Source organism: Cotesia typhae, unplaced genomic scaffold (assembly GCF_013202065.1).
Source record: "Cotesia typhae breed Kobodo isofemale line unplaced genomic scaffold, CoteBio_Ctyphae scaffold_13, whole genome shotgun sequence".
In the NCBI taxonomy this organism is placed as follows: Eukaryota; Metazoa; Arthropoda; class Insecta; order Hymenoptera; family Braconidae; genus Cotesia; species Cotesia typhae.
Genome location: NW_027423774.1, coordinates 9,661,815 through 9,676,255, shown reverse-complemented (window position 1 = coordinate 9,676,255; position 14,441 = coordinate 9,661,815). Strand labels below are relative to the sequence as shown.

The 14,441-nt window shown below is 36.6% G+C and overlaps 1 protein-coding gene across 1 annotated transcript in view; it reads left to right on the top strand.

Annotated features, from left to right (window-relative positions):
* The window catches only part of LOC141534585 (uncharacterized), a 348,478-nt gene extending 336,340 nt beyond the window's left edge, over positions 1-12,138 (top strand). Inside the window, exon 8 of the mRNA XM_074254017.1 lies at positions 10,880-12,138. Coding sequence (XP_074110118.1) covers positions 10,880-10,972 — 93 coding nt within the window. The 3' untranslated portion in view covers positions 10,973-12,138. The remainder of the gene's footprint in view (positions 1-10,879) is intronic.
* The last annotated feature ends 2,303 nt before the right edge of the window (positions 12,139-14,441 follow it).

Here is a 14,441-nt window from a genome sequence, read left to right as displayed (position 1 = left end):
AAGGAGAATAGATAGTTATGCAAAATATATGACGTGCAAAATTCAAGAGACAAATAAATATTCTCACGGTGGTCGTTATTGAAATGAACAAATATATTTAATATTTAAAGACTTAACCTAATTATAAGATATAACAATTTAACAGATTTATGTTATGAAACCCAATAATTGAATAGTAAATTCATAAAGATCCAAATCGTGGACTTATTTTTGACAACAATAATTACTTTATAATTAAATATAATTGAGCCGGTATTTAGTTTCTCACTTGGTTAATGTGATATAATGACAATAACCACAATACACTAGCTCAAGGTCATACCAACAATTCAACAATGATTTCAAATTATAACGTGTATATATAATAGAGGACCGACGTCAACGGTGAGCGTTATTATTAAGACTTAAATATTGGATTCAGTCTCGTAATTAATTATACTCTATGTAAAATAATATAATGGATAAATTGAACGTTGTGATCGTCCACGTGTCGTATCACACACAAACAAACACTCTCACCGTTGCCGTTGGTACGACCACCGAGAGAACACAATGCAACCAAAATATGCCGGGACACCCGATTACAGCTCACACGGGGGGATTAAGTTGGATCGCTGGTTCTTGTAGCTTATTAACACTCAACAAAATACTCTGAATAGTAATCACGGCTTGTGATATATAAAAAACAATTATCAAAATCCGCAAGAATTTAACACGTGCTCGCCACAGAGCGCTACCACCAGAATGACCTCTCCCCCCGCGGCCCTACTTTTCCTCGTATTCCTGCGCCACGAGGCAAGTCAAAACAGTGACTTTTATGGGTTTGTTGCAATGAGTCTCCCGATGACCGGCCCACCGGCAGCGGATTTACCATCGAACCAATTAATCTTTGATAATTAAAATTAATATCCCTCCATAAATTAATTCACTGATACCTCTCAGCATTATTTAAGAATTTTACATAGCGCAAATTATTTACATGAAATTATTCCAAATTTCCAGACAACGCACCGCGCATGCGCGCTCCGCGGTACTCAAATAGTTCCGAAATTAATTTCTGCATAATAAATAATTGCCAACTAGCCACCGTTGACGTTTGACCATCCTTTCCAATATTTCAACCTTAATTATGAAAGCTTAATCCTAATTAATATCGGATCAACGAGACTTATATCTATTTTTAATTTAATCCCAAAGTTTTAATTCCCAGCATTGTGCTCGGGCAACTTTGGGATCAGCTGAGCCGGAGGCCAGTAAGTGGCGGACCCTGGCGGCGCTATCCCTAGCGACCAGCCCGGGAGAAGATGACGCGGGATTTTTAAATTAAAATCCCGTGACAATATATATATATATATATATATATATATATATATATATATATATATATATATATATATATATATATATAGGGCGAGTAACTCTGACCGACATCAAAGCTCTGACCATACTGGCAGACCACGTGAACCATCAGCACCTTCAAAAAGTAAAAAAAAAATATTATTATATCAAGTTCCAGTGGCATCTATAACGCGATATGATATTTGAAAAAGAAATATCATAAAATGTTTTAATGGAAATGGTTAAACTTATAACCACTGCGGACCAATACGGTGAGCAGAGAGTACGTTTAACCACAACATTTTTTTTTTTTTTTACCTAATTTATTTCGATAATCGACTCAAGCTTATGTTGATTATCGACAATAACTATAACATGACCCCCAACCGATCACGGGTACCAAATGAAAAATTATCGGTAAAGAGTAATTCACGGTACCTGAAAAGCTACTGAACGTACGCAGTGAATCTGAAAAAAAAATAATCAATAATTTATAAAATAAACAAAAAAGATTTTAAATTTAATTAAAAATTATAAAAAAGCCATACTCATAACGACGCACTTGCCGGAAAAATGGTAGCCGTTGAAAATTCATGAAGTTGATGTTGATACTAGCGTTGATGACAGATGAATAGTCTAAATGTTTATTTGCTAATTTTTTAACTTCCCGCTAAGAAAATTGAAAATTTTCAAAAATCGGGAAGGGGAAGATTGGTTTCACCCCGTTTTTCGAAAATCGAGTTCTCATCAGATCTTGACGTTTTGTGGTCCTACGAAGCTTCCCTGACTATTCCCGCGATGATATCCGCGCGCGCGCGCGTGTGTGTGTGTGTGTATGTATGTGTGTGTGTGTGTGTGTGTGTGTGTGTGTGTGTGTGTGTGTGTGTGTGTGTGTGTGTGTGTGTGTAACCCTTTTATAACTTTTGAACAGCTCGACCGATTTCATCGTGGTTGGTGCCATTCGAAAGCTCTTGACCAAACTTAGATTTCCTGAAAATTTAAACCGATTCAGACCAGTAGATTTTGAGAAATTTTAAAAAAACTACAAAAAAAAATTTTTTGAAATGTGGTTTTTTTAGAATAACTTTTAACCCGTTGAGGACACACATCGAAAAAATTACGTTGAGGACACACGGGGTCCAGCGGACCCTCCGCAGGAAAACAGTTCCCATTTGTATTCTACGCTATGTATTGACTCAAAACCGGTGCCAAACATTAATTTAATATTCTCTATAAATAGTCCATTAATTGTTTTAGTATTTTTATGATTTTGAAAAACTAATAAATTTTTAAGAAAAAAAAACTCACGAAATTGAACTTTTTTTATAAAAATAGCCGTAGAAATTTTACATTTTAAGATATCAAAAAAAAGCTCACGGCATTTTATTCAAGGAACAATATTTTTTCAAGGAAAAAATAGATTTCTGATGAAGTTTGAAAAAAGAAATTTTATTTTGAAGTTTGAAGTCACGAATTTCGGTTAATCTTATAATAAGGAAGTGGTACAACTAAATATGCAAAAAAATGTGAAAACATAAACTTTTTTAATAGAAAAATTATTTATTATATTAATTATAATTAATGTTATAACATAGATTTGTAAATATTTTTGAGAAAAGTTAATTATGTCAGTCGTTACCACCACAGTCGGTGCATAAGTACATACGATGATCGTTGCACATAGGCTGTTCGCAGGCAGGACATTGTATATTGATTTTTCGATCTTTTCATCGTGGGCAAAGTCCACACCTTTTTTTACTTGGCAGCTCTACTCATTCTATACCATCAGCTGGCCGTATTTTACCTAGAATTGTAGAAATAGCGGTGCGCAAACTCCTACGAACTGTTTCATTGCTGTACCGACGTTCTAAGAGAGGCTTCACAAGATATAATGAAAGTTTATCCAAACATTTTTTTGCGGTTAAATTTGTATTTATGCCTTGATTCACTAGCTTCGATTTCAATAAAATACGAGAATTTACCGCAGCTTGATCAAGCATTCCCTGGAAAACTCGCATAGGCCAACGATTAGTTTTAGAGTGCACTGTGTGAGAATGGCAAAGCCAGTCAAAACAATCTGTACCGCTTTTAGTTTCATTGTAATGCAAAATAATTTCTGGCTTATCATCTCCAAATGAAACTGTATGTTTATCTGATGTTACAACTAATACAATTTTATTTTTCTTCGGCTTAAATGATACCAACGTCAAACTATCTGTGTGACAAAATTTCGCGGCTGGAGGATTTTTCGAGGCTATTTTCATTTCTGCAGGAATTTCTTGTTTATTTTTTCTGATAATACCAGTAATTTTTAACCGATAAGGATCTTTTTTCATACGTTCCAAAAGGGGTACAGATGTAAACCAATTACCGCAGGTAACGGTGCGTTTACTGCCATGAATTGGAACTGTAGTCTTTCGAAAATAATATTCTGTCAGTATTTCGTCAGGCAGCAAATCAGTCAATGGTATTATGCCCAAGTATGGAATGGCGAATATTAAATACGATGCTGAAGGATCATATAACGAAAAAAATTTCAAACCGTACTTATCTGGCTTAGATTTGATGTACATACGAAATTTACAATGCCCGCGGAATCCAAGTAATATTTCATCAACTGTGCAATCACGGCTTGGCTGGCAACATTGGCTACAATTTGAAATAAAAATCTCCCATATTTCACGAATACAAGCAAACCTATTGTCTGCATTTCTTGCACTTTTGTCATCAAAACTTAAATGCGAGATCAAAAACGTGAATCTCATTCTTGACATCACACATCGATAAAAATTAAATCCATTCTGATTACTCCACAAATCATGAGTATCGACAGATGCTGACTTCCAAGCACCACTATAATACATAATGCCAATCAAAGCTCGTAATTCTTCTTCATTTGTGTGATGGTGGTAAGTCTGAAGATCAATGTCCTACTTTATTAATAATGCACAATGATTTTCAATTTCAGTATTAATATGCCCAACGATTATTTTGATAATATCCGGAAGAAAAAGCACATTCTAAAATTCTTCAATAGTTTGTAAATCTCTTGCTGGTCCAGAAGGTTTTGGAATAAATACCGGATCTGTGACGTTTAATCGATCTGTAGAAAAAAAAATTTAGGCTAAAGTAAAATTACGAGTTGAGTTAAACGGTAAAATGTAAATATGTTTGTGTATATACCTGAGTTCACTTACTACTTATAATATATAGATTTATACCTGAATAACATACCTGACCGATGGTATGAAAGTTTTGTACTCCAAACAAAACCATTTTTTCCCCTCAAATGAGATTTCGGGTGACCTCGAGCACGAGATTCTAACAAATGTTGATCTAAAGACACGTTCTCCCAATCGCTCTGCATATCATAATTTGCATCCGTATAATCATTCTCACTTTGCGTATCTGAGTATTCAGATTCATTTGAAACGTGGTCTTCTGATTCTGATCCTCCGTCATCAACACCTCCACAATCTTCATTTTCTTGCATTAGACAGCTGACGATGGTTCGAGATCGAAGATTGTAAGGCATCTGTATATATACACATACATATCAATGATAACCATTATTTATTGCCAGAAAAAAAAATTTAATTCATGCGTGAATACTTACGTTTACAGAAGCAGTTTAACAGTGATAAACAAAAAAAAAATTGGATTTTTTTTAAAACTTTACCTTTGTAACGTGACCTTTGTAACGAAACCTTTGTAACGTGTCAAAACTTGTTGTAGAGACTTCAAACGACAACAGATGGCACTTTACATTTAATTCCTAAGAGTCTTTTTAGATTTAAAAATGCTTCGAAATTCGTCTGGGGTCCATTGGACCCCATGTGTCCTCAACGGGTTAAACGGTTTTACCGATCAATTCCAAAAACTAATCAGCTCTTAACATTAAAAAACCACGTCGATTGCTGCCAGTCCGGTCAAAATTGGTTGATTCATTCGTGAGTTATCGTGAACGAAAGAAAACCGAAAAAAGTGTTTTTTCGGGGTTACTCTGAAATTGTTGGTACGATCAATTAAAACCTGAAAATAACTCATGGGGATGATAAAACTGCCTCGAATGCCGCCAACCACGTGAAAATCGATAGAAGAAATATATGGTTTTCGAACTTAAGGAGGAAGAAATTACTAAGTTTTTATTTTAACGGGAATGCGTTCATATAATTATCTGTTTGCAGTTGAAAATCCCCCACTTCGTCATAAGAATAAACAAAAATCAAGTAATGTCTAAGCAAAGTTCTACCGTCATTGAAATTAATTTTTTCTTCTCAATTTAATCGCATCCATTTTGAATTTATATAAAAAAAAAGTGTGTGTGTGTCAGCTACAACGCACGATTGGAGTTTACTCCTTACGAACGATAATTATGATATATATCGAATAGAAAAAAAGGGTAAATGAACGCATCTGCTAAAATGATAAGAGAAACAAACATATATCTGTAATTATTCGGATTATTTATATTACTACAATGAAGCGTATTACATGAAGTATGTTACAAAACAATATAAATAATAATAATAATAATAATAATAATAATAATAATAATAATAATAATAATAATAATAATAATAATAATAATAATAATAATAATAATAATAATAATAATAATAATAATAATAATAATAATAATAATAATAATAATAATAATAATAATAATAATAATAATAATAATAATAATAATAATAATAATAATAATAATAATAATAATAATAATAATAATAATAATAATAATAATAATAATAATAATAAGCGATGCTTGCTACGTGGCCTCCAAGCGGCGCATCGCGGGAAACGCAGACCATAACATCAGGTCTGTAGGCGAACGACGTAGCCCGTGCAGTGGGCCAACTACCCACTGCATGGAAATAACTGAGTTACCACAAGATACCAACTCAGAAGTGCTCCCCACAACCGGTCCTTTTCGGATGAGGACCATTCATCAGGTGGGAGGAGCACGCCGGACCCGATGAATGATGACGACCCTGGCGCCTTAAGGACTTACTTTAAGTGGACGGAGGAACTGAGAGTCGATCTCTTGGTGTGCTACCAACATAGCGAGCCGGGGGTGAGCGGCTATATGGCCCGGATGCACACTCTTTGGAGTGATATGCATCCGGAGCTAGCGCATTTTACGCCCAAACACCTGCGTAATTATGCCGCTCATCTTCGGCGAAATAGAAGATCGCTTGTGCCGGACAGAAGGCAGTCTAATAGACTTTCCTTTCCGGCGCAACTACACCAAGAGCGACGCCGTTCCTCCTTGGACAACAACAATCCCTTTGTAGGACGGCAAGTAAGTATATCTAAAAAGATAACTTACTCCCAACAACAGCTTGACGCGGTAAACGAAGATCTCCGTGCAAACATCCTGGAGGATTCCACCCTGCTCACTGTGAGCCAGGTTGTGTATGGTGCAGCAGTTTCGGCTTTTCCGAGAGAGAGACAATGTCTCTCGATCGAGGCAATGTTGAAACAGCGCATCTCACAACTTGGCTTGAAAATTGACATGTCCCGGAAACAGGTCTCCCGCATTCAGTGTGTGATTGAGTACGACACAACTCAAACACCATACACGCCCCGAATTCGGCGCATTGCTGCTGAACTTCGGTGGCGTCATCACACACTGAACAAGAGTACTCTTCATGTCATCAAGGAAGAGTGTCTTAATAAATTGCGGGCTCTAGTGGCTGCTAAAAAGTCATTAGAGAAAAGGCTGAAGCGGTTGGTCGACAACTCGTTGTTTCGATCCAGCCCTTCACGGTTTCTGACACCAAAGACCGATGTTACCGGGAATTATCCAACACCTGAGCGGGTGGAAGCTTTTTGGACTGAGTTGTATGGAGATCAACCAAACGTGAACGCCAACACTCCAGCTCTGCACGACTTCAAAGTATTCTGTCGGGAACACCGTCGACAGAATGCTGATGAAGAGAGCCCTGCAGTCAGTGTGGATGAAGTTCGTTCAGCTCTAAATGGCAGCAAAAATTGGGCTGCCCCGGGACCAGACGGCATTAATGTCTTTTGGTGGAAGAAGTTTACTTCTACCCACCTCCATCTGGCCCGCATATTTACATCATACATTAGAGCTGACGATCCGATTCCGGACTGGCTTGTAGAAGGGCGAACCGTACTGATACCTAAAAAAGGTGACTTGTCTGACCCTAAGAATTTCAGGCCTATCACCTGCTTGAATGCGGTTTATAAAATTTTTACAAAAATTTTAAATAACCGTATCTTGCAGCAGATAGAGCCTGTATGGCAACAGATATATGAACAACGTGGCACTAAAGAGGCCTGTCAGGTTGCAAGGAGAACCTGATAGTGGATCGATGCGTCTTACAAGATGCGATCTACTATCAACGCAACCTGTCAATGGCTTGATTGACTATCGCAAGGCATTTGACTCAACTCCACATGAGTTGATTTTATATCTACTCAAATGCCTGGGAGTCAATCCCGAAATAGTGGAATGTATTCGGCGTACAATGCAGCTCTGGCGAACGCGATTTCACATTGGAAGTGGAAACGCATTGCACGTAACCGGAGTTGTAGAGTACAAACGAGGGGTCTTCCAAGGCGATTCCTTGAGCCCTCTGCTGTTTTGCATTTCACTGCTGCCTATATCTGTTGTTCTCCGTAAAACTCATGGGTACTCTGTGGGGCCTCCGGGTGATCGAAACTATTCGATTACCCATCTGCTTTACATGGATGATCTGAAGTTGTATAGCGCTGATAAAGATCATCTACAAGCGGCCCTCAACATCGTAGCAGAGTACACACGAGATGTCGGAATGTCTTTTGGGTTGGACAAGTGTGCGGTCGTACATCTGGCGAGGGGTAAGTGCTCTGATACTGGTGATGATGTCGAATTAGTGGATGGGAGCGTCTTAAGCCAATTAGACGCCGGGGAGTTGTATAGATATCTAGGAATGGAAGAGCACCGCATGCATGCGGTCTCTGAAGTCCGAACAACTCTCCAGAGCGAGTATGTTAGGAGACTCCGGAAAATTTGGTCCTCCGAACTTTCCGGCAAAAACAAAGTCTCAGCTACTAACATGCTCGCTGTCCCAGTCTTACTATACTCTTTCGGTGTCCTGAAATGGACCCGAAAGGATTTACGAGATCTCGACATCAAAACCCGTAAGATCATTAATATGAATCGGAGCATGCACCCCAATTCATCAGTCGCCAGATTATACCTCTCCCGGTCCATCGGTGGGAGAGGATTGCAGAGTTTGGAGCGGCTTCACGACCGTTTGGTCCTGGGTTTAACTCACGAAGTTGTCAATTTCACTGCAGACGAGGATGACTTTCTTATGCAAATTGTACATAAACATGAAAATGCGCATAAGGGGTCATTCTTGTATAAGGCAGCAATATATGCGGCAAGAACCCTTGGTCTTGGAGAAATAAACGCTCTTATGGAACTCCGAAAGGAGGAATTTAAGAGCGTCATCAGGAACGCCGAGGAAAAACTACTCCTTGGCGAACTGATGGACAAGTCCATGCACAGCGTGTTCTTTAAACACGTGCGTGATCATGGCTTGTCCATCCAGCTGACGTTTTCCTTCTTAAAGTCAGCTGGCCTGATGTCCGAGACTGAAGGGTTCATATTTGCCTGCCAAGATGGTGTCATTAACATTCTTGAGTACCGTAGCAAGGTGCTCCAGATGCAGCTACCGGACACTTCCTGTAGGAGGTGTAGACAACATCCGGAGACGCTTATGCACCTTTTGTCGGCATGTCCAGTGCTGGCGAGAGGTGCATATATCCAGCGTCACAATGCTGCCCTGAGAGTACTGTACTACTATCTTCGTCATTGCTACGGAATTGACGTGACACCAGTGCTGCCTTATCTGCCAGGAGATATTCCGCAGGTTGTTGAGAATGATAGTTGCAAAATTTATTGGAAGATGCCATTTGCAACAACCCGGCGGATAGATCACAACAAACCTGATATTGTGCTCTTCGACAAGGCCACTCGTGACATTTATGTCATTGAGTTCTCGGCCCCGGCTGAATATAACATCTCAGCCAAAGAAGAGAACAAAAGACAAATATATCAGGATCTCCTGTTTGAAATTGGCAAACTTTACCCTGGTCACCGTGTCAAGCTTGTCCTCCTGATTGTTGGCGTCCTAGGAGGGATGAAACAGTCTTTTGTATCCTCACTTGCCAAAGTTCCAGCTTGTTCATCAAAAGCTGAGTTCTTGGCAGTTAGGATGCAGAAGGCTGTTTTACTTGGTTCTCTCCGTCTCTTAAGGGAAATGACTTTGGCCTGCTGTGATCACTAACCGCCTTGTTGTGCGGAGTGGTCCAGCAGTAACGGATGGAGCTCAGGCTGGGCCCTCGGAGAATCGGACTCCGGGGATAACCCCCCTGAGCATTTAATAACAAAATAATAATAATAATAATAATAATAATAATTGATAAGCTGAAAAACTGCGGGTCACTTGGGAAGGCCTCGAGGGTTACCTCGTAAGCTTCGTTGCGTTCGATTTATTTCGTCATTGGTTGGGTGACCTGGACAAATTTATATTTTGTTAGGTGCATCTACCGTCGAATAGTTTGTTAAATAGTTAAATTTTTTTACATTGTTTCTTTGGAATCACTTTGAAATTTCTAGTTCAGTTAATTCGAACTTGAAAATTTTTGAATTGAAAATCAAATTCAAATTTTTGAAAGTTTGAACAAGATTTAAGATCAAATTTCAGTGAAACAAAAAATCATACTTGATCCGGGTTAAAACACAATTTTCCATCTCCGTGACTACAGTTTTTCTTAATTTTTTGTCTTTTTTTTTCAAGTTTCTTGCATTTTACTTTAACTTAGAGGGTGACCATGACAAATGGATGTCGAATTCAGATTCAGCGGATTGAAATACATGTTTGTAGGTGGAACCAGTCAAAATTACAGGCATCTTTTTTTTTTGTGTTCAGGTGTAATTATCGACAGATCATGCTCGAGCAATCAATAACTCTGTAATTAATCATCACTAGATGATGCTGCTACTGACGTGCCCTCTGATGTTCATGAAATTTATTCGCTAGTCGTTCGCTATGCCACAGTAGCTTTATTAATAAAAATATTGTTAGTTTATTAGCTCAAAATTCGTGATAATGTATTGTCCATCTTTGTACGATATGATATAATGTCTATGATGCTCTCTTATGCACAACAATTTATCTAACAAACCTAATAATTTAAGTGTAAGTTAATACTCAAAAACTTAAAATTTTGTGATTATATATAACTGAATAATTCCGTGCTCTCAAATATTTGTCATAAACAATCAATGTTCAATATTCAAATCTCCGTATTTCTGATAATGTTTTACAATGTATTGATAATATATCAACGAAGTTACTTAGCATCTTCTAATACCCTGCCCCAGCAAAATAAATATTTAGTGTTTAAGTTATCATTTTACACGCAGCATTAACGAATTACAAAATCTTAGTTATCATCGCATATCCACCAGGCCAAGTACACATTTCAAATTTGGTCTTATATTTGTTTAATGTTGCAGGCAGGAGAGATAGAAGTTAAGAATCCGCTGTTTATTGACGACGCCATACAAGGTTTAACGAATTTGAATTCCAATAGAGACGACAAGAATTGATGAAAGAGTAAATTTATAATTGATATCAACATTTGAAAATTATTTACAATGATTACAACATATTTGAATAAATCACGTATCATTGTGCTGTCGATGTTTTAATCGTAACAACCTTTATAATTTTAGACTTATTAAAATCAAAGTCAAATGAGACGTGAGAGGAATTGAAACAATTTGTTCTCTGCTCTGATAATAGATTCATATTTCATGTTCAGTAAGATAAATAATCGTAAGTTTTTTCCATCAAATAAAACTTTTTTTCTGAAAATATGTCTAAATTCATTGTAAGCATTAGAGATCGAAAATTTTGAAAAATCACAAAGCACACGCTTCATAAGACTCATTTCAAGAAAACAATGGATCGTATTATTATCGACTTATTTTTATTGAATAGACGATCTTAAATATAGGGTTTTAATTGTAGACTCGAATTTTTTGCGCCACTTCCATCTCAGATGTGAAAAATAGAGTGTCAGCTCTCCATTGAACAGATGACCGAGCCCCCATACATTGCTCAAGACTGATCTCTACTTACCTATCTATAGACACACTGAAAGCTTGTAAACTTTTAGTTTTTAAACCATTTTAAATGAACCACAGTTAATTTTACATCCACATTCAATGAAAAACCACATCTAGTAATTCTAAAGTTTTAAAAATTAAAATAATTACAAGACCTCAAGTTCTTTGTAAGTTATTGCTACCACGTCAAACGAATAGGGTCCATACAGACTAACTGATGTCTATGGGTAGATTATTGTTTTAATTGATTTTCTAACATTAAACTGAATAAACGTATATTAACAACATTATTTAGGCTAATTAATGTATTTTCGGGTATATATTGTAACATTACCTTCCATCTAGCGTTACAGTAGTAGTCTATTTAAGTAATAATGCGAGATTATGTTGTATGAGTATGGTAATATAAGAATGTTGAGGTCTATCGTGAGTGTGTGTTGATAGAGTAGTTGTCGCGAGGATGTCAAGTTGCACTGTGGAGAAGTGACCGATTGAGCGTGTCACCCAGTCAGTCACCGACGCCTGAACTAAGGTTCAACCCCTTGGAGCGAGGTGATTACCGCGGAGGAGAGACTAAAATACCGTCGCCCTACTGTACATGAGCTTGGCAGGCTCATGCGATGGCTTGCGGTTGACAGCAGTGCTCCAAGAATCCGAGAAGTTATGAATTCAAATCTCCAACTGAGATGAAAATTTTTTATTTTCATAATAAAAATCTATTTAAGTTAGTTAATGTATAAATAATGAATGATTTTTTAAAAATAACTAAAATATGAACAAATAAGTAGAGTAAATAATAAAAAATGTAAGGACTCCAATGATTTTGTTGCCAAATATTAATTTTAAGTATTGGTAAGTACAATCAAATTGACAATAATGATATTTCATGATAATTTTATTGTTAATTGTTATTAGTAACAGTTATTGTTAGTGGTTACTTGTAGTCTCAAACAGAACTCTTGTATTACATCTAGGTTCGTACTTACAATGCACCGCAATAGCCTGGTAGATGATTTTTTTGCCTGGCGTACGCAAAGTCGTGAATTCGAATCCAAAATTTTTTTTTTGTTCATAAACAATTACTTTTTTTAATCTTTACTTACGTCTTATTGATGAAAATTTTTATCAATTTTGGAATGATATAAATTAATTGTCATAAAACTAATTTTTACTAATCCCTTGAAATAGTCTTGCATATAACCGTTAGTCAATAAAAATGTTGTTAATAACAGTGATTATCAACAATTACTATTGTTGATACTGTTGTTGTTACAGGTAGTCCCTAACACAATTCTTGTGTGACATCTTTTTTACCTGTTGTAAGCGGCGTAGTAGCCTGGTGGATGATTCTTTTGCCCGGCGTACGCGAAGTCGTGAGTTAAAATTGAAACTTTTTTTTTTTTTATTTTTTGATTGAACAATTAATTTTCTCTATCTTTTCTCATCTCTTAATGATCTTCAAGCTCAAAAATATAGTTTTTGTATTATTTTGACTTCTCCGAGCTCAAACGATTAGCTGTTCTATGCTTTTGAGCTCAAAAGTCTGATAATAGTTTCATAAAACACTATTTTTTGAATTTTCAAACCGCAATAACTTTTGAATGAATCTACCGACTTCCTTGTTGTTTATGGTAATAAACGCAGTTTTTTGAGTTCTTTAAATAATTTTAAAGAGAAAGCTAGCTAGAATCAAGTTTTCATAGAAATTCTGGAAAAAACATTTTTTTCAATTTTTTTTGACAACGTATCTCACGAACGAATCAACTCATTTTGACTGAATCGGTGGCGATCGACGTAGTTTTTCGATAGTAAGAGTTAATTACTCTCTACATCTGAAACAGTGAAAATCACTGGAGATTAGTGGTATATTTACTGTTTCACAGTTATAAGTAAACTACTTGGTACACTTATAGCTGTGAAACAGTGAAATCCCGCTGATTTATTTTAGAAGAGTATTTAGAGGAATCAATCGGTTGTGCCGTTTAGAAGATTTTCAGTAAAGCAAATTTTTAGCAATTTTATTTTTTAAATTTCTCAAAATTTATCGATTTCATTTCCTTGAACCAGTATAAAGAATCTAAGGGCAATCAAACTCTTTGGAACGCTGCTTATTTCGATTGATTCAGATAAGCCGTCCAAAAGTTATGAGAGGTTTACACACACACGCACACAGACACACACGCGCGTACGCACGCGCGCGCACACACACATATTCATACATACATAGTGACACTCTCGCGAGGGTAGTCAGAAAAGCTTCCTGTAAGCTTCAGCGTTGAGATCTGATGAAAACTCGATTTTTGAAAAATGGGGTGAAACCAATAACTTTCCGATTCTTGACAATTTTCAATTTTATTCGCGGGAAGTTGAAAAAAATGCGGGCGGACATAACATTAGTTGGGGTTTTGAGTAGTCATCATGGGTAATTATAGATGATCCCCTGAAGTATTTCGGCCTGATGTCATGCCTTATCTTTGGCGATGTTATTGAAATTCCAAAGTAGTGATAGATTGGTGACTCACAGGACTTCGAATTTTTTTTTTTTTTTTTTTGCAAATGACTCATACTTTGGTTCATTTTTAACTGGAGGCTTGTCCTCACAATCCTGAGATGCCAATCCCGATGCCGATCCCAATGCCGATACCGATGCTCCACTTCTTCTCCAATTTACACTGCTGCTATTTGACTTGTCTATAACTCTTACTGCGACTTTACTTGACTTTATATCTTATACTTCACTGCAACTTTATTTAATAATGCTGTACTGGAACTTGACTTCAACTTTATTTAATTCTGCTGTACTGTAACTCGACTTGACGAAATTGAACTTGATTTATCTAGAATGTACTACTGGAACTTGACTGCAACACTGGAACTTGATTTTACTTTAACTTTACTTCATTTTACTGTCTTTTAACTTTACTTTCTTTCTTTAATTTTACTTTAA